At 39.4% G+C, this 20,927-nt stretch overlaps 1 protein-coding gene across 3 annotated transcripts in view; it reads left to right on the top strand.

Moving 5' to 3' along the window:
* syt14a (synaptotagmin XIVa) overlaps positions 1-20,927 on the top strand; it is a 45,502-nt gene that overhangs the window by 4,535 nt on the left and 20,040 nt on the right. For all 3 annotated transcript variants that reach the window (XM_051393854.1, XM_051393845.1, XM_051393834.1), the window contains exons 2-4: positions 8,260-8,307; positions 14,811-14,963; positions 20,042-20,269. In XM_051393854.1, coding sequence (XP_051249814.1) covers positions 8,260-8,307; positions 14,811-14,963; positions 20,042-20,269 — 429 coding nt within the window. The remainder of the gene's footprint in view (positions 1-8,259; positions 8,308-14,810; positions 14,964-20,041; positions 20,270-20,927) is intronic.

Raw genomic sequence — 20,927 nt, 5'->3', positions numbered from 1 at the left:
GGATTGGCACTGTATGCTGAGAGTCTCGAGGGCCTGAAGATGATGGATATTATCTGTGGAATCTATAAAACAGATGAACCTAAAGGGATGACTTGTATACACGATCTCCTGTTGAACTGGACCCAGAACTCATTCTTTAGTGCAGTCTTAGACTCGTCTCTTTAACTGCGTGTTTGCTAATGTTGCTCAGTGGATTGCTTCCAGCACTTTTCTGCTCTGGACCTCAGAGGTTTGATCTGTTGAGGTTTTGATGAGAAAAAAGAACAAACACTCACACTGTGCTATTAACCCATGGGCACAACAGACACAGTAAGATTGATTGCACATCCACTGCACTGACTCAACAACATTTTTCTCTGTATATTAGATTTTTCTGTCATATCAGGGCTTGTCTGGTTGAGACAGAGCAAGGGTTTTTGTGCAGTTTACTTATTGATCAGCTCTCCAGTTGACACATGGCAGGGGATGTTGGGAGTTGGATTGCAAGAAACAAAGGGACATAAAGAGCTCAGAGAGAAGAAAAAGTTCAAATGCATGTATCGCTTGGATTTTTTACTCCTGTATCATTGTCTACCGGCTTGTTTTCATGCTCAGGCTATTATCAGCCTTACAGTATTTGTGACATGAATATTATATAAACATTCTGATTCTAAATTGGGTATATTTGGCTGTGTCAGTTCTAAAAATAAGGTATCAGTTGCACTACTTTTAAAGTGTGTTTCCATCGCTCAGGGCTATGAATAGTGCTGGTAATATAGAGATAGTTACTCACTTCTGTGTCCTCACAAGAAAACCCTGTGCAACAGTGTCTGTCGTACAGATGTAGTCTGAGGAAACTGTTGCTGCTTTATGAACCTACAGCTGAGCTGTCAGGTAAGCTGGCTAATCTTTGACGTACTCCATCCTCCACTTGCTAATTGGCTTAGCTGGAGCTTACCCTGGAGTCGCTCCTCCGTGCCTGTCATTATGACAACACAAACCCTTTTCATGAAGACCCTGATGTAACAGAAACCTTCCCTCTGCCAGTATCAATAAAGAGACTTGAGTGATTTTCATGTAAATGGTTGCTGACAAGGAATTTGTTTCATGAATCAATTATGGCTGTTATTGAGAGGATATGAAGTGACAGAAGCTGATCTGTTTTATTGATGAGGGTGGAGATCACTGCACGTTTAACTAGCTTAGTTCCGTAAGTTCAGTCTATTGTTAAATCATTCCCGATTACTTACCTTTAATTAATAGTATTAAAGCTGCACTAATTCATATTTTAATATGAAGAAATTAGTGAGATGAAAAAGGAATAGTGATTTCAGTCGTGGTATCAAGGTGCAAAGGCGTCTGTTTCACTTGACAAAAGGAAATGTGCATTGTTTTGCACAGTTTATACCATACTGAAATTCTGAAATAAAACAGGATTCTGTAATTTGACAAAGAAAATATGAATGTATTTTGTAATGTTTTGTCTGAGAAAGTCTTTTTCAGTCATAATTCAGTCTTCAGGATCATTTTGTTAAAATAATAGAGTGAAGCCAGTATCGAATGCTGAGCTGAGTGTATCCTTACATACAGTGTGCAGGTTGAGTTTGAAACTTAATGGGGGCAGCACCACAAGTTTGTTTCCCCGAGTTTCTTTCTACCACAGCACGTTCTCTCCACTGACCTCAAACAATCAAATATCTCTGTCGGGTCAATTTCCTCAGCCCAACTTTCTGTGTCACGGACTCAGTCCTTCCTTCTCTCCTGAACCCAGACACGTTAGCCTCGGCAGCCTGATTAGAGGGGGCAGGCAGAGGAGATTCCTCCAAGAAACTGGGACGAATTCCTAAAAATGCTACCGGCCTGGCCCCAGACGTCTGCATGAGGGAAGACTGTGTCCACAGACTTCACCTTGATTTAGTTTCCAGAAGTGAGACTTTTTCCCCGGCGAAACCAAGGTTGAGGAAAGAGAACTCAGAAACTGCATATTGATCACAACTGGTGCTTCAGATTGATTTCTGTCAGACTCAAGAGGAGATCATGTGAACCTCTCCATGTACTGACAAGCTACAAGAGCCGGTACTCTATTTTCAGTGTGCTCTCTGAAGCTTCACAAAAGCCTCACTGCAGAGGTCTGGTAAACTAGCTTATTACTTATAACTCCACAACATTTTCATTGTCAAATTTTCATTTTGTAGTCTCCTAACTGATGCTGACTCAAATGACATCACTTGAGGAAATTTATCACAGACTTCACACCGCTCCCTCTGAAGCCACAAAAGGTTTTATTTAGTTTACGTTTTTTTAACATATGCAGTAGTCCTCCTCAACACCTGTAAACATAATTTGTGTAACATTGGTGGATTTCCCCTTTAAGAACGACACAATAAAAACATTTACTGACTCTTACACCTTCTGTGTTTGGAGGTCCATGCAAACAAAGAACACATTTTGTCGATTTTGCAACAACTTTCTGCCTACATTAGGTATTAATGACTATAATTTGTCCGTCTGTTCGTATTCAATTTTCCCACGAATGCATTTACCTAATTAGAATTAGTGAGTGTGTTTTGCTGTAGAAATCTAGGTAATGAAGGCGAGACACAAGGGAGTGAAAATGGTCCTGTGCCTATGAGGAAACACACTCAGGAAAGGTCTACTAATCACTAGCTTTGAGATACCAATGGCAGAATACAATAGCGTGAAATGACATCTTTGGTATTGAACGCTACGTAGAAAAACTTGGCCGCTGGTTAAAGGAACTTCGATCCCCAGAATATTTATAAGACGGGGGAGAGATTGCTTGTGGTGCGATATGAGCAACCAGCACTGTGTACCGTATTCAAGAGCACATGCAAGAAAATGTTATTTTTGACAAGTATGGTGTGTGAGGAGTGAAAGAGCACAGGGAGCTTCCTCCCACACACAGCTGCTGTATCGATCTGCTGGACAACAACTCGGCTTTCAGCTCCCAGTTTGGCAGGAAAGATCTGCAGACAGTCTTGTCATGTAGCGGCTCAGCTTCCTTCGATGGCTGTGTTTACATGCGGTAACGTGGCTATCGGCCACACATTGTTTTATGTCTTACTGAGGTTTGTATTTACATGAACCATTGGACAGTTTTCCTGTGGCCATTAGTGAACTAATTAGCCGACCAATTTCCTGTAACAGTAGGTTACTTCCTTTTACATGGGAAACGAATGATTCAGTTTTATGTTACCGTAACAACAGTAGTGCAGATAGCGACTGAGTACAAGGCAGCTGAAAGTCAAGTTTTTACAGCCAGCTTTACTTGAGTTACAGGATTTAGACTGTTAACAGTGAAAACATAGGTGTCTTATCTGAAGCCTGGTTGAGTTTCTTGCCTTTTACTCTTAGAAACATTGATACATAGAGTAGAGTTAAAAAAATCCAATAAACTTACCATTTGTTAAGGTCTAGGGCAGTCCATTAATATGTATGCATTTTATGAATATGACCTATTCTTTCCCATGGCCAGAGACTGTACCCACGAGGTTTCATTGGAATGTAAAATATTGAGCTGCTCAAAAACTCATTTGAAAGACCATTTTGTCCAGGTAAAGGCACAATCTTTTTAATTCAGAGCTGGAAGCATTGCTTTAACTCTGCAAGTTCGATCGTCAACCCCCGAATAGCGTCAGAACATCCAGATTTTTAGTTGTCTAAGGCTGTAAGTAATGATGCTTTCTTGATTCTGCAAATTGTATAAACATTTCCCAGAGCCCAAGTTTACATATTAAAATGTCTTGTTTTTTCTGACCAGCAGTCCACAGAACCAGCAAATATTCACATTTGAGAAAGGAGAACCAATGAAACTGAGGCATTTTTGCCTAGAATGCGATTTATAATTTAATACAAAAACAAAAACACAGTCGATACATTTTTCTTTATATCCACTTATCGATTAATTAACCAACTGTTGCAGCTGTAGTTCTCTTCTTTAGTTTCCGCTCTTTGTGAAACAGACTGACCTAAACCAGCAGACAAAAAAGACAGTGCTCTTATTGAAGAATCAGTATCTAATATAAGCCATACTTATGGACATGACCTTTACAAGATGGGAGCCTCAATCAATGTAGGATGACAGTATCAACAAACAGTGCAGTATACCGTATAAATTCTCATCAGGGTGGATTAAGGTTCCATCCATCCATCCATTTTCTTCTGCTTATCTAGGGTCGGGTCACGGCAGCAGCCTCCTGGGGGATCCTGAGGTGATCCCGAGGCCAGATGAGAAAAATAATCCCTCCAATGAGTTTTGGGTCTACCCCAAGGTTTCCTCCCAGTTAGATGTGCCTGAAAAACCTCGAAAGAAAGCTGCCCAGGAGGCATCCTAATCAGACGCCCAAAACCCTCTCAACTGGCTTGGCCTTCATCAGGATCAGCAGCTCTAGTCCGAGCTCTCCCTCGATGTCTGAGCTCTTCGTCCTCATAAGGATGAGCCCAGGCACCCTACGGAGGAAACTTATTTCAGGCACTGGTTGCTGGTGATCATAGACGATAGATGAGGGTTGGAACATAGATCAACAGATAATCGAAAGCCTGCTTAGCTCCCCCTTCACCACAATGGTCTAGTTAAATGGCACAGCTGATGCTGCAAAGCAATTCTTTTTCAATATTGGATTTCTCTACTGTATATGGATTGTACTCTCCTACAGTTGGTAAAACAAGTTTTTGTGGATGTCTGATGCCAGTTAGATTAAAAGTCTTGTCTGGTAAAAGCTTTTTGTCAGATAAGACAGAAATAGATTGACACACACACACACAAAAAAAATTCCCACGAGCCCTACATGGCTGATTCATTTATAGATACGTCATCACGCGGTTCAGATGATAGCCTGGTATGAAAAATGACATGAGGCAAAGGTCATGTGTCACTGCGACCGTTACACCACTGTGACACCATTAGTTTCAGTGCGTTCAGCCTTTTGTATCAGAACTGCACAAATCTTACAAGTGTCACAGCTGATGGCAGCCGGAGCTATTTGAGACCTCAACCTGTAGGCACATCCCAGAGGCCACCGCAGAGCTCCACGACTGGGAGGGCTTCACAAGTGTGAGTAATAGTTCTGAATTACAGTCACTGTCTGGAAGCCCGTCTAGTATAGAAAACCAGGGTGAGCTCTTCGTAGACGTCCTCTGTCTGAATAGTAGGTATCTACCTCATGATAATCTGGTGCTGTGATGGACACTCACACCCCTGCAGCTGCCACCCACTGGGTCGAGACCACTGAGCTGTCACAGTGTTGTATAAGAATTCAGAGCGACAGAGGACCTCAGTGAGGAAACCACCGCCAGACATTGCTCCTGATGCCGGGCTCTGAAATACAACTCTTTCAAATTCTATATGTGAAGGTGTCACTTAAAGAATTAGTACTTTGATTTGTAAAAGAAATACAACAACATCAACACACTGTTTATGGCCAGTTTACTTTTTTTCTTCTTTTCCAAAGCAGAATTTTAATGTCATGTTATTTTTGTATTTGTGTTGTTTTTTTTGTACAAAAAAAACAACACAAATGACTGGCAATGACTGGCTGTCAGTTGTTCGGTCCACCACTTCCACACTTAAATATCCCGACAACTATTAAAGGAATTGCCCTGACATGTTTCCTAGAGGATGAATCCTGATCCCCTGGCCTTTTCTCTTTTACCACCATGATGGTTGACATTTGTGGTTTTGAGTGAAATGTCTCAACAACTATTTGGTTAGGTTGTCATAAAATATGGTATGGTCATTCATGTCACCCTCAGGATAAATTTTAATAACATTGGTCATCATTTCCTAGTGCCATCATCAGATTTTGTCCCAGCCTCAGTTGTACTTTGCATGTAGTGCTAAATTAGAATGCTAAACTAAGACGGTGAACATGATAAGCAATTTACCTCCTAAATATCAGCATGGTTGCTTTGCCACTGTGAGCACCACTGTGCGTAATTACAACATCACAGAACCGCCAGCATGGCTGAAGACTTGCTACTAGTGTTTTGCCAGTAAGATGGCACATGCTGTCAGTTTGCATTGGAAGGCAACACCCACAAAGTTCAGGTTCATGCAAGTGTTCAATATGAGCTAAAGTCCTGACAGGCCTCACAATCCAAGGGTCAAGGAAATGTATCTAGAAAGATTGTACAATGAAATCACAGTTTGCAGTCCCTTCATGCTACACACCTAAATATATTGTAGAATAACATAAAATAAAATAAAAATATCCAGTCATTTTATATTTCCTGTATAGTTATTTACATATATACATGTATACACCCAGGATAGTACATCCAGTCCAATCCATGTTGAGTTTAGAAATCACTATAATCAATAACCAGTAAAGGTTTATTGACAGTAAATGGACTCTAACAATAAACACTGCTTCGCATCCCAAATTCCCTTTAGATGAGACAGCAGTGGGGTTCGCTTACATTAAGCTCTGCTAACAGTCAGTTACTATAATTCAATACTTACTCCTAAACTTCCCTTAAGTGGTTTGCACATGGGCTATCTGTTAATATGACCCAAACTTGAACCAAAATCTACAATATGGATTCTGTAAAATATATCATCTTTCAATCAACAAGGTAATTTAATTAACTTGGTAAGTACTCTGTTAAGTTCTGTTAATGGATCTCTGAATGTTTTGGGCAGTCATCATAGCACTTTAACATCTCTCCAAAATTCAGTCCAGCCTTGTGTTTTTTATGTAATCATCATACTGATACAGGAGTGCATGGATGCTGCCAAGGTTTGTGCTAAGATTAGAAGACACCCTCTGCATCCAGAATTTGCCCATGGTTGAGGATCACTGAGCTGTGCCGGCTTTAGAACAATGCTTTGGGGAGTCAGATCACACAGACAAGAACGACATCACTTTCCCCAAACTCCCATCCACACTTTACTCAAGCAGTTTCACCATCAAGCCATCAGAGGATTGCATTTAAATGGCATCTGAGGATGTTGTGAAATACCTCAGCACTTTATCTCTGCTGCCTGGTGCAGCTCCTGATGGCGATAAGCAAACTCAACAAACAGTGACACGAAAATGCACAATCAAGGACATGATTTCATCACGCTGTGGGGTTTCTAAATGTCAGAGATGCTGTAGAATGACAAACAGCTTTCGATAGATCAAGTCTAGTCAGTCCGTTCAAAATAAATAATAAGACGCAGTTTCATAAAAGACGTATTTTGGTATTTTGTTGTAGTCAAGGTTGACAGAAAATCTCTATTTCAGATGTTTTTGTTGTGTTTTATCTAACTAATATTACGGCGAGTTGTCCAGAACCATACTATCTAAGAATAAGTTTATTGAAACAAAAGGTTGTGTGGAGTGATGGTAGGATGAAATGAGGAGAGTTTTTATGAATGAGAGGATGAAAGCTGGTATGTTATGTTGATGAATCCAGGGAAAATCAGTTAGTCAGGGTGGGAGGTAAGTGGGCCACGTCTCATTTATAGGGCACTAAAAGAAAAGGTATAACATCTGCTTGGCTTTTATGCTTTCTTGCAGTAAGTTAGATGAAACGATTTATCTCACTGTCATGCAAGCTAAAAGCAGGAGATGGTAAGATTAGCTTAGCACAAACACTGGAAACAGAGAAAACAACTAACCATAACTTGTAGTTTTATGTTTACACCGTTACCGGTGCTGGTTGGTAGATTTTGTTACTTGGTGCATTACCTGCTCTCCTCGATTCCAGTCTTTATGCCAATTTAACAGACTGCTAGCTGAAGGTTCGTATTAAACAGACAGATATGAGAGTGGTATCAGTCTTCTCATCTTTCTCTCAGCCAGGTAGTTAATCCATTTCTTTAAGGGCTCTTTCCCCTCTTTAGTTACTTTTTCTGAGGGAGAGGAAGGTTTTCTGTAAAGAAGGTACTAATTAAAGAGTTGAAGAGAATGCTTTGGGACTGGAGTGATGTAAGATGAGACAAAGGATGAAAAGAGGTTTGAGTTATGTACACCTACTTAGGCTGGGACAGGTAATTATTACTGTAAATGAGTGTGGTCTAGCTTGTTAAATGACATTCTACATAACCCCATGCTCAGCCTCTGAATAGGAGCTGCATATAACTGCTACTGACCACCCACGTCAGACTGTTACCATCCAGTCTCTGTCCGTGTCTTATATCTGTGTTGTTCTCATCCTTTTCTTGGAATTTGTCTCAATGTTCCAGCATATTTAAATGTGTTTCCATGATGTCTTGTTTTGTCTTTCGCTCCCTCCATCACGGCGTGGCTCATTGAAACTGCATTGTCTTTCCAGGTGGCGAGCGTAACTGTGGAGTACATGAGCTGATCTGCGTCAGAAAAGGTAGGGCAGATCAGAGCTCTGGGAGGTTGACCTTCGACCCCGCACTGCACCTCCCACTCCACCTTTCTCATCAGCATTTGTCACTGTTACAGTGTCACCGTTTACACACGTCCTTGTTCTCCTGTTCCACTGTGTTCAGGTTGTGCTGCCTTCACTGCTGCTGACCTGTGATTGTTTTGTTGTGTGTTGCCTTCACTGCTGCTTGTGTCCATTGCTTTTCTAGAACCGTCAGTGGCTCTTTTTTTTAACCCGTTTTAGGCATGATTCATAGTTTTGGAATTACAGTTCTGGTAGAGACCTTAAATCTCTAGTCAGACTAGAGTACAGTGTGTTTCTGGTATTTGTGTAACAAGTCAAAACTTGAACATGCACACAGCCTGCAAATTACAGTGTAATATTTTCAACATACATAATACCTTTGAAATATTTACTGGGTATCTACTTAAAGGTACAAGGGATACAGGAGGGACATAGAAATAAATTACATCTGAAGTAGAGCCAGTAGGTATTAAATAATAATACAGGGTACACACAGGGTTTTGCCTATATGTTCTCCTAAAAGGAGCCATAATAAATGTGACGCTTTAACTTATTAAAAAACAAAACATGTTCATTATATACCTTTATAAATAAATTATATGCTGACTTTTGTTGTGCACACGCCTGAAAATACATTTTTATTATTTTTTATATACATTTGTATATACTGTTTATGATGTGATATGCTAAGACATAAAAGCTGGTTCTCTAACATTAGTTTTGGTTGTCCGAGAAAACGACATCACTGTTCCCCCAGTATTTTATCATCATTTTAAAACCGTGCACATACTGTTTTTCACAGCTTTAACTTTAAAGGCACAACAGTGTTTTATTCCCAAGCAAAAATAATTTACATAAAAACATTTTATTTCCCCTAGCAACTTTTTCTGCATTGTTTAACCATATTATCCATTATTACTGTAACAATTACTGTATGCCATAATTGTTAAGTGGGTACTGAGACTGTAATTTGTTACATCTTCTCTTCTATTTGATGACCTGTATATATTAAATGATTGTTATTATTATAATATGTAGTCCTACAGTTTTATTATTGTGGGTCTATATGAATTAATTTAGTAGAAAGCCTTTAAAGGATAAACCACACTCCACTATGGGTAATTGTAAAGTTTTTTTTGCAGCATTCACATATAAGTACATGTTCTAGGTCACTGTGGTGCTGCAACTGTAAAGTTCTGTACTAACAAGCTTTTAGCACATCAGGCTGGTTAGAATAATCCTAATGTTGAATGTTCAGTCAGAGTACTCACTGCCGCTCTTTGCCATGGCAGTATTCATGTTCTGGATGGAGATGACTCTCTTTTAAACCAAACATGCACAAGTAGATTCAGAGGGTGCTTATCACAGTGTGCGAGCCAGCTGAATGGGCTGGTTGTGTAAGTGTGTGCATATTTTATAATTTGGGTTATCCTATTTGTTTTTTGTGATTGTTGAAGGCTGATTCCAGTGGTGTGTGTGTGTGTGTGTGTGTGTGTGTGTGTGTGTGTGTGTGTGTGTGTTATTTTTGTGTGTGGACAGGCTTGTGGCTACACAGTAGGTGTTGCGCTCCGAAGCGCTGTCTGAACATGTGTGGGAGTGTGTATGGGAGTGCTGGTGAGAGTGCTTGTGGACTGCCTGTGGAGTGTGTGGGTGTTTTCATCGTTTTGAGATGGTTTTGTGCTTTTTGACATTCAACATGGCAACTGTTTCCATGCGGACAGAGCGCAACAAAGACAGTAGAGACGCACAACAATAACCAGGCAAAAATACCAAGGCTATTTGTCAACAGCGACAACAAAGCGCTTTAATTTGCACAATAATAAAGCACTTTTGTTTTCCACTTCTGTGCAGTAGCTTTCCCTCGGACTGTTTAATATTCATATACAAAGATCAGATACCCTCCTTAACACATACACCTAAACATTACAATTTTAGGAGCCTAGCATAATCACACCATCATCAACCATCCAGCCATCTATTTTTTTTTTAATCACATACCTGAGTCAGTGTCACCATAGCAACAGGGTCAGCTGAGCAGCCCAGATGTCCTTTTCCCCAGCAACGTCCTCTCGCTCCTCCTGGGGAATCTCTAAGTGCTCCCAGGCATTGTGGGAGATATAGTTCTTCCAGTGTGTCCTGTGTATTACCACCCTGTGTTGAAGGACACTGTCATTGTCGGCACGGTTCAATCAAATCCTCTTTTGGCCAGTCATCAGCTGAGCTGTCAAAGGTTTTTTTGGTAAAATAACTATAGGTGTGTCTTTGATTATTTAGGTTACGATGGTATTTATTGGTTTTAACTGAAGATGGGCAGCGTTTGTAGCCACTGTAGTTTCATTTGGGACCAACATGGCGACTGTCAGATCCATTCAAGGTCAGCCAGTTCAAGCCAGAGATAAGGAGTTAACTGCTGGTACTGCTTTCTGTACAGGTTGTCATTCTCCATGACTTTTTCCACAACTTTCAATTTGAATTTTGGGGGCTCGTTGTGTCCTCAAACTGGTGATTGGTCCTTGAATCTTGTCTGAATAAATCATATCTCTTCAGGCTCGATTCAAATGTTACACTACTTCCTGTCCTTTATTGTGTCCAAATAAGAGTTATTGTTGATTTTCAGTATCTTAAAGTTCAGTTTAGTAAGCGTTGTCTTTCTCATCCACTTCACAAACTACCAGATAATCTCTCATATCTAGTTTCAGTGTGTCTCAAATAAATTGTTGCACAAGATGAAGATCAGCCTGCACTGGAGCTGAATCTCTATTATACTCAGCTTCAGACACTTTCCCGTTAACAACAAGGACATCTTTCGATCTTTCTTTTTTTTTTACTTGCATCATAAACCCTTTCAGGTTATCGTTAAGCAAACTGCACAGACTACAGAAATAACATTGTCATAGGAGATCATCCTGAGGAGGGAGCGATGTGAAATCTGTCAGTCTTCAGGAATTATTCTGCTGTATTGAATTCTGAATACAGTATCTCTGTTAGGAAATAGATTTCGAAAAAAGTTTCTCTCAGGTTTGGTATGTGGAACCGTTTTATAACCATTACAAGGTCCCCACATTTTCCCACATTATTATCCGAGCTTCTTGTGTAACAAAGTCTGTTATTGTTTAATCGTCCTGTGAGTCATCATTCAGCCCCCCACACATTATCTGAGGGCTATTCTCTGCATTTTAATGGAATACAGTAGATTTGGTAAAATAAGTCATATTAGCTTAAAGTGAACATATACTGTAGACTTTACTCACAAATAAACTGTAAATTGCCCTATTCATTTTTCTCCTGTTCTTCATTTATAGTCAAAAGATCACGATCAATGTGTAGTCACTGTTGTTTTTACTTTTTTACGTTTGTCAGGATCACTTCTAGTTAAGTTCCATTTTAGTGGCTGCAGGTTTGAATACTAGTATGCAAGGTGAGAATCTAAATGCCACAACCATATTTTACATTTGTGAGTGAGCTTCTGTTTTATGAGCTTAAACAGGAAATAAGGATAATAATTAAACATTATAGGATAATGTTAGACATCCTCCACCACGCATCACCTACAACTGTACAGCGCTTTTATTACAGTGTCGGCAACATGCCAAATGTTAGGGACTAAAATATATAAGGTTTATAAAGAAAACCAAGAAAAGATGTTGTAGTCTTATGTCAGGGAGTCAAAAGTAAAGAGAGAAACTGTCTGTAGATTTCTGGGATTGAATATTATTTACCCTGTTCGAGCCAGTTGGGGAATTATACAGAGCAGGATCCCGCTCCATCTGTGCTGTGAATAATTCAGTCCACAGTGAGAAGCTGGTACAGTGTGAGCAGACAGGCATTCCCATGGGAGAGTGCCTCCTGCTCCTATCTCACCATGTGACCAAACATTGTGGGCTACCAACAGGCTCATTACAGCCCAGGCACATTTAACAGAGAGGACCAACGTTTACTCAAAAAATCAGCAAGTCTGGCTGTTAATATGTAACAGCCTTATTGTTATACAGCTCATTGTTTTTGTGATGGAAGAGTTAATTTAACCTAATTAGGCCTATATGTGTAAAAACTAAGCAGAGTTTACTACACAACTAATACAGTGTAAGTTTTGAGTGGATGTTTGAGTGGATGTCACCCTATAACACACACCGGACAGCATCCTGTTATGTCTCATTTACTTCATCCAGGCTGTCCAAAAACATAATGAAGACATAGTAACAGACCAGAGTCCAGCTGATTTTCATTATAAATAAAATAAAGCATCATCATTATTTGATCGGAAAATAAGATGTCATCTAAGTACACTTTGTCGCTGAATGAGCTTATTATTTTCCATCAGTACCAAGGCAGTCGTTTGGTCTAATTGAACAAAATGGACTTTACATGTAGTGATTTCCGCGTTGAAAGCTTAATTCATCACTTTAAATGAGCTCGGCAGTAATGTGAGGAGTGAACAATGTATTCTTCCTTATTGCACTAAAAACATCTGTTTTATCTCCCTCTTTTATCACTTCTTCTTACTTATATCTGACACTTCAGTGAATGGCTCAGACATCTGCACTCTTTACTATTGATTTTTGCTAATATAATGTAGAGCTAGCATTGTATATGGACATCTTTTGTTATTTTACACTTTGACACTATAAATTATTAACAGTTAAGTTAACTCTTCATTTGGAGTACTTCACAGAATCTGTTATTTAATAGCTGGAGCTTGGCTTATACTGGCGACAAAATCAATCCTTTTTCCTATCCACTGCTTCCTACAATCCAAATCCCTCTCACCATCATCCTATGGATGTTGGAGAGAATACAGAGTGGTGTACAAGTTTTCTTCTACTGCCATAAACTTTTTGTGAAAAGGTTTGTGTGCAGGGTTACATACATTAAAAAAACAAAAACAAAGAACTGACATAATGCACCGTACACTGTATTTGAATGACGTGCACATGATGTTATTTTATTTTTCTGTCATTTTCAAAGACACAGTTATACTGGATAATTCCTGGCTTTAACAGGGGGCCGTCTGTTGCCACTGCACAGAATGGTTATTGCCTCATAGCAGTGGGTGCAGCTCCCCCCTAAATTATGGAAGATGCCTAGTCTATTAAACTGTAAAAATAATTGTTCAAATGTGTCCCTACTTGTTGAACAATAAATTCGACTGACAGCATAAGACGAGATCCAGACAGTCTGTGTATAGCAGCTCTTACATGACAGCTGTTTGCATTACGTACACACACAGATACACATGAGACATAATTTTCCCTCTCTAACATTATTCTCAGTGTTTCATCTCAACATTATTCTCATTATGCTGGGATTGGGCAGGAATTGTGGCATGAAAGTGACATTTTACTGTAGTTAAATGGAGCATTTCTTCTTTTTTTATGTGTAACAGCTTGTGAACAGTCAGTGACCCACTCATCCTCTGTGTGTCCCCGATTGTAACAAATTATTTTGCCCGTGTAAAATGTCGAATAAATTTCCTGAACTCCCCGTAGGAGATTACAGTCCAGCTTGTGAACTTTTGCACAGTGAAGTGAAAAGGTTGCGCTAAATTACGGTGGCTTAGTTTTTTTTCCGTTTGAAAGGGTTACATTAAATACTGTACTTAGGAACAGTTGGGATTCATTTCATTGCTTTGATGTCGCAAGGTCAAGTACAGCCAGAAACGTCACACCTGATCATAACATAACACCTCCATGAATGTGTTGGAAGGTCATATGTGTGGTGGAAGGTCACACAGCTAGCTTTCATCCATCAGAAACTCCCTCAGATTGTCTGCATCAACAGGGGTCATTGTGGTTTTATAAATCCTGTCTGCATATCTAACAATGTTTTCTTTCCAAACCAAACCGTATCTACTGATGTGTGGCACTCAGTGTTGCGTTTAATGGCTTCTGACTTGCCTGTGTGTCTGGAGTCTGGAGTGACGTTGCACCTGAACCTGTTGCTATGGCAACCAACCAGTTGTGTTGCTCTCCTCCACTTGTTTTCCGTCTCTCCCGGCCCCTTTCAATCTACCTGCCTCCGTCTGTCTCATCTGTCTTGAACCGATGTTTGTAGAAAGTGGGCGATATGGGTTTTTGTTTGCTTCCCCAAAACCAAACTAATGCACTTAGACTATTCTCACATCATAGGTGCATTTGAGTATGGCATTCATTATGCTGTTAAAGTGCATAATGCTGCCTTTGAACAAAAACCAACGACATTCATTTCAACATTTGTAAACACTAATTCACATAATATAAAAATGGAAGCATTACAAAGGAGACTGCCTAAGAAGAGGGTTTGCTTTATGGCCATTAGAAGATGTCTTGGTTACTTTTTCAGCAGCAGTATTCTTGCTGCCACTTTCGTTTTTGTGTTAGCTTACGGTTACTAACTTTTCTCCCATTTAAAAAAATAGTAGTCATCTCAGCCATGTTCTCATCTGTTGCCAAACAACAGCAACTTCAGCTTTAGTTTCTGTGTCTCAGTCTCTCCAGAGGTGCTGGGGTTTCTGACAGCCATCGGACTCTTCATCATCCTCATGACCCTCCTGTTCTGGTACCTCAACAACAAGTTGGCACTAGAGAACCCAGGGAGCCTTCAGTGCCTTGATGACTTCAGGAAAAAAACAGAGCTGCAAGGTGAGACTGTGTTTACAAATCTGTGCTTTTGTGCACGTTTTGTGCTCTTTTGCTCAACGTTTAAGGCACATTTAGTGAACCGGACCCAATAGTGAACAATGTGTCTATGATAATTGTGCTATATACCTTGGTTTAGACTGTTTTAGGTGAGTTCAGGCTGCTAGCAATATCCAAAGAAAAAAACAGACTTGTTGAAAAGTAGTATTGTTAGATCATTTGGGAATGAATCATTCTTTTTGAACATTAAAGAGGAACAATTTGGAAGCCGAAGTTAATCCAAAATCCTGCTTTTGTATGGAGCATGCACAGTTAAGAGCTGGGTTACCATCCAATTTAGAGTCTCTCTGAGTCAGAAGCTAACTTGTTCGGTCTGCTTAAGAACGGGTGAGAGCCGCCTCTCGTTCAGCGAGCTAACGCAGCAGCACAAAGATATTGAAAAATACAGAACTGAAAGAGCCATTCATGAGTCAGTTTGCTAGTAGCAGGGGAACAAATGAACCAGGTTACTTACAAGAACGGTCTCCTCATCAAAATTACACATATAAGCATTTGAGATTGTGTCTGTTTGAAACTTAAATATAAAAAGGATGCTCACCTTCACCTCTCTTCAGATATTAGGGCAGCTTAGATCAAATATGATGATCCTTCTTAAGAGCTTCAACACAGTTCTCCCATCATTGTTCACGTATCAGACCCTGTGCTCTACCTAGGCACTAGAAAAGACATGTGTCCAGCCCAGCCACTCTGTAAAATTATGGACCTATGCCACCAACTGCAGCATGAGGCCTGACCTCTGCATGGGGACATTTTCCACTGGCACTGGCCTTTCTCAATCCATGAGGGGATTACTGTTGCTGACAGATGTAGGCCTGTTTACTTGTCATCCATCCACAGCGCTTCAGAAGTTTAAAAGGTTGGTGGCCCCAGGGAGCCTGCATGGGGAGTTGGCTCTACCCTGAGAAGCCACCTGGTAAACATTCAGTTAAAAAACAAAGGTGGTGAGGTGTTCTTGGTGTCTAGGTTTTATATTGTTATTATGTTTGCACAATGACTATTTTAACAAAAACATGGGACAAGTATGCTTATTTTTCATAGATTGGATACGCAATCTAGTGGAAGAAGATTTTTCTACTGTCCTCTCTCCTCTCTCCTCTCCTTACACTAGTATTTTAGAATGAATGTTTCTTATGGATCCAAAGCTTTCATTCTTCATTCTTTATGCTCTGAAACAAAATGCACTTTGGAAATACAGTGAGATTTGAGACATTTGTCAGTCTGCCTGGGAGATGTTAGAGCTCAGCTCCGGCTGGAGCCATTTTAAGGCTCTGCTGCCCCTTGCTGGAACAAATGTGAAGCTACAAATGGTGTTTCAGTGCTTGGTCCAAGTAAAAGCAAGGACGTTGTAGAGACTGTTGTATTCACATAATATTATTATACTGATACCAAATTCACCTACTGTATATAATACTGTGTAAGAAAATATTGTTGAATCTTTTCAAGAATACAATGATTGTACATATCTTGTTTTTCAGATTTGTTCACTGTTTTCCTTTTTTCTGTGTTTATTTTCCAAAATCATGTATCTACATGCAGGTGGTACAGACGTTACATCACAACCAAATTCTCTGAGGCTTTCCATGCAACTCACAGTGATACATCTGGTATGACGTCCCATAGGGACACAGATGAGCTAGTCACTCATTTTAATCAATGTCTGGCAGTACCTGACTCTATTGCTCCTCTAAAAAATAGCAAGCCTAAATCTCTGGGTTTTCCATGGCTAAATGAGACAACCCGAGACTCGCTTAGAGAATGCATAAAAGCCAAGCATAAATGGAAGTCTAATAAATTACAGATTTTCCAGGATATTTTGAGAAATTAAATGTTCACATATTAAAAAACAGTTAAAGATGCAAGAGCTGCTTTTTCTCAGACCTAATATCCCAAAACAGTCATAATTCTAAGGTTTTGTTACAAACTATAGATTTGGTAATTATTTTTTACTCACCTAGCCACAGAGAAGTATGAGGGATTTGTTTGTCCATTTCACTCAGAAGGTTGATAACATAAGATGCCAGTTTTCACCAGCTGACATGGACTCAGTTGACAGTTGTTTAAAATAGTTTTCAACCGATTTTTTTTAAACAATATTGTCTTTCTCTGATATAGTTCCAATATGTCTCTGACACAATAGAGTTCTGTCTATTGTCAACTGTTTTCTGGCTACAGGAATATCTATATCTAGTTTTAAGCATGCAGTAATCCAGTCTCTCCTTAAAATGATGAATCAGATCTTACTAATTTTAGACCCATCTCAAAGCTGCCCTTCTTAATCTAAAGTTTTAGAAAAAACCCAATTGTTATCTTATTTATTGAATGATAATAACATTTTTGAAATGTTCCAGTCAGGGTTTAGACCATCATACAGTACAGAAACAGCCCTTGCCAAAGTTTGCAAACAACCTCTTCTGAGATGCAGGAGAATGCTCTGTTTTAATCCTCCTAGATCTTTGTTCAGCTTTTGATACCATAGACCATGCTATTTTAATTGAGCATCTTGAACAGTGGGTAGGTATCTCAGATTTAGCACTGGTTTAAATCCTATCTATCAAATAGGACTCTCTCTGTCAACATAGCCAAGTCATCATCGTCCACAGCAGATATAACCTGTTGGGTTCCACAAGGCTCAATTCTTGGCCCCATCTTATTCTTTCACTACATGCTCCCACTGGATCATATCATTCGTAAGCACATTTCTTTTCATAGCTATTCTGACTATATGGAGTTATACCTACCCTTTGACAAGATAATCCCAATTGCTGAAATGATGTCTCCAGGACATTACATTTTGGATGCCACAAAACTTTCTTCAGCTGAATGAAAGCAAGACTGAAATAATTTTAGTTGGGCAGCTCAACACAAGGAATATTTTCTTACAGGATCTAGGGGATTTGTCATCTAATATAAAACCTGTGGCGAAAAACTTAGGAGTGTTTTTTGATAGTGACCTGGTTTTTGAGGAGCAGGTGAAGAGAGTTTTGCCGTCCTGCTTTCTCCAACTCAGACATGTTTAAAAAATCAAGTCATTTTTATCCTTTGCTGATCTGGAGAAAGTAATGCATGCTTTTATTTTATCTTGTGTGGACTACTGCAGTTTTCTGTATACCTGCCTCAGTTAAAAATCAATCTCATGTCTCCAACCGGTACAGAATGCTCTTACTAGTATTTTAACAGGCACTAAACATAGAGACCATGTCACCCCAGTTTAAGCACATCTGTACTGGCTACCAGTACGACTCAGAAATGATCACTTTTAGAGCTCAGAAAGGTCTGACCCCTAGTTTAATGTCTGACCTTTTAACTCTTTATGAGCCAGAATCCATTTCCTCAGGAAAGGCCCTTTTGGTGGTTCCACAATCCAGGCTGAAGACTAAAAGAGAATTCACTTTCTCTATTACAAGTACCTGTACTTTGGAACTACCTGAATTTACACAATATTTCTTGTGTATCCTTGTTACTTATTATATTTAAAAAAAAAAATTTAAATATTTTTTTTTGTTTTGTTTTTCTTTCCTGTGTGTTATTTTGTGTGTGTGTGTTTTTTTTTTTTTTTAAATCTCTTTTTCATAGTAATTCTGGTTATTGGTGTGTTTTTGGTTGCGTTCTGTCTAACTCATAAATAGCTTTTAGGACAAGACACATTTTTTTCTATTGGACTGCATTATATGTATCTAACAAACTTGTATTCTTTGGATTAACAATATATTTATATATATTACTTATATTTCTATAAATATATTTCTGTTGCATAACATAGCACTTTGTTGCATAATGTGTCTGATCATGGACAGAGCTCATTAGTGTTAAAAAATACCTTCAAGAATCTGTAATATGGATATATCTGGCAGTTTATTAATGCTTTACCTAACCACAACAAGTCTGCTTCTGAATGTCTCGGTAGCTGCTTTGTTATTTTGAATGATCAGAGTTGTTAAAGTTCATCCAAAGCACAATTCTGTCAGTCTGTTTGTTTATCTGTTTTTATGTAGGATTTGGGTCGAGTAAATGATGGTAAAAAGGATACATTCCATTACAATTCTGCTAAACAGTTCAAATATACAAAGTTGATGATGTCAGGAATAATCTTGTCGAATTTGCTGTGTTTTTCATGAGTTTTCAGAAGCCATGTTTATTAAGCATCTCAGAATGGCTTGACAAGGACAAAAAACTAAACATCAGAGAATGGATGACACTGTGTGTGACGAAACCCAGAACCATTAAACAAAATGAATCATGACATCTTGCAATTTTACCAGTGAATTCAACACATACAAAACACTGTAAGGATAATATAGATAATTTGATGCTGGAGAAATTAAATAGAATACAGAAAATAGCATTTCAGGGTTTGCAGATCTTCCTTTCTGATTTGAAGTCTCTTAAGCTTTGACTGAATGATTCGATCAGTTTGTTATACATTTATAGTGCAAAACAAATTTATGTCATGACAACCACCACTTTTTACTATTATACTATTAAGAAAACATTTAAGGGTTCAGTGCGTAACATTTAGGAGGTATGTATGGTTTTCGTTACCTTAGAACGAGCCGTTTCTATCTACAGAGGGAGCGGGTCCTCTTCTGTGAAGTCTGCCATATTGAACCACCATGTTTCTACAGTAGCCCAGAATAGACAAATGCTATGTGTGCGTTTAATGAAAAATACAAGAAAGTTAATGTTTTGATATTTGTTTCACTCACTCACTTCACTCACAACATTATCTAGGTAATCCACGTGCATAATATTAGAGGACATCTCCCTATCCATTAGGAGACATTTTGTCTCTCTTCACTTTAGCTTTGGTGACACATTTATAGAAATTTGTTTCTGAATAACTACTGTATTCTGACACTATTTTATACAATATATTATTTTTTCCATTTACCTTTTACAAAGAAATTTCTGCTGGTTTCCTGTGTAATGCAGGATTGAGTCCAGCAGAGGCTGCCAGTCTACCCGACCTTTTGCATCCCAGTCTGTCCCTCAGTAACCAGGGCATCTTTCTCTACCCTGACCAGACAAGGCCTACTCCGACGGCGACCTGCAGGGCTCATCGTCGGACAGCGAGGATGAACTGATGGGTCAGTATCAGGAAGCGGTCAACCGCTCCCAAGGCCTCCGGGGAGGAGCCAAGGCAGCCGTTAATACCAAACACGCAGGAGGCTTCAGCTGGGAGAGCCGGCAGAAGTACAGCCCCCTGACTGCTGATTATGACGGCTACAGCAGTGAAGCCTCGGCTGACGACGGTAGGTTCTGCATCTGTGACCTAAATTAGAAAAACTAGCATTCCTTCCTGCTAGTATTCATATGTAGAGACGGTGCAGTAGCAGCATTTCTCTGTGTTTTAATGTTGTTGCTATTCAGAATCACTCAATTTTTCCAAGAACATCCACAAAAGACGCCTCAACTGTATAATGAGTAGTTCCACTCATTTAATAGATTAATACAAATATTTCCCCCTTATCACTGCAGTAAGCTTGAGTCAAACGCACAGACTCCCATCCTCCAATCCAACAAACACAAATACACAGCACACACTGATACACACTGTCAGTTAATCCAGAGAGGTGATCAAAGCGAATCTCCCGTTTAGCACACTCTCCGTGGGAGGGTTGTGAAACAGTCAACTGTCTGCATAATCTGCACAGCCTCACACTTTTCTTTTTTCCTTTTCTTTTTTGACGCATCTCTGTTTCCCATCTGCCAGACTCTCCATCACAAGACGTTTACGCCGAGGTGGATGGAAGGCAGGTTTTCTTTTTATTTCAACATAGACCAAGTCACAGGAGAACACCGGCACTGACCTATTTGGATCAGTCTGTTATTCATCTGTCACTACACTTTACTTGAAATGTGTGCTGCTGATTTATTTGACACTATGAAAGTACCATCCACACTTCATCT

The sequence above is a fragment of the Dicentrarchus labrax genome, unplaced genomic scaffold, assembly GCF_905237075.1.
Source record: "Dicentrarchus labrax unplaced genomic scaffold, dlabrax2021, whole genome shotgun sequence".
Classification (NCBI taxonomy): domain Eukaryota; kingdom Metazoa; phylum Chordata; class Actinopteri; family Moronidae; genus Dicentrarchus; species Dicentrarchus labrax.
This window is presented reverse-complemented; position numbering and strand designations above follow the sequence as displayed.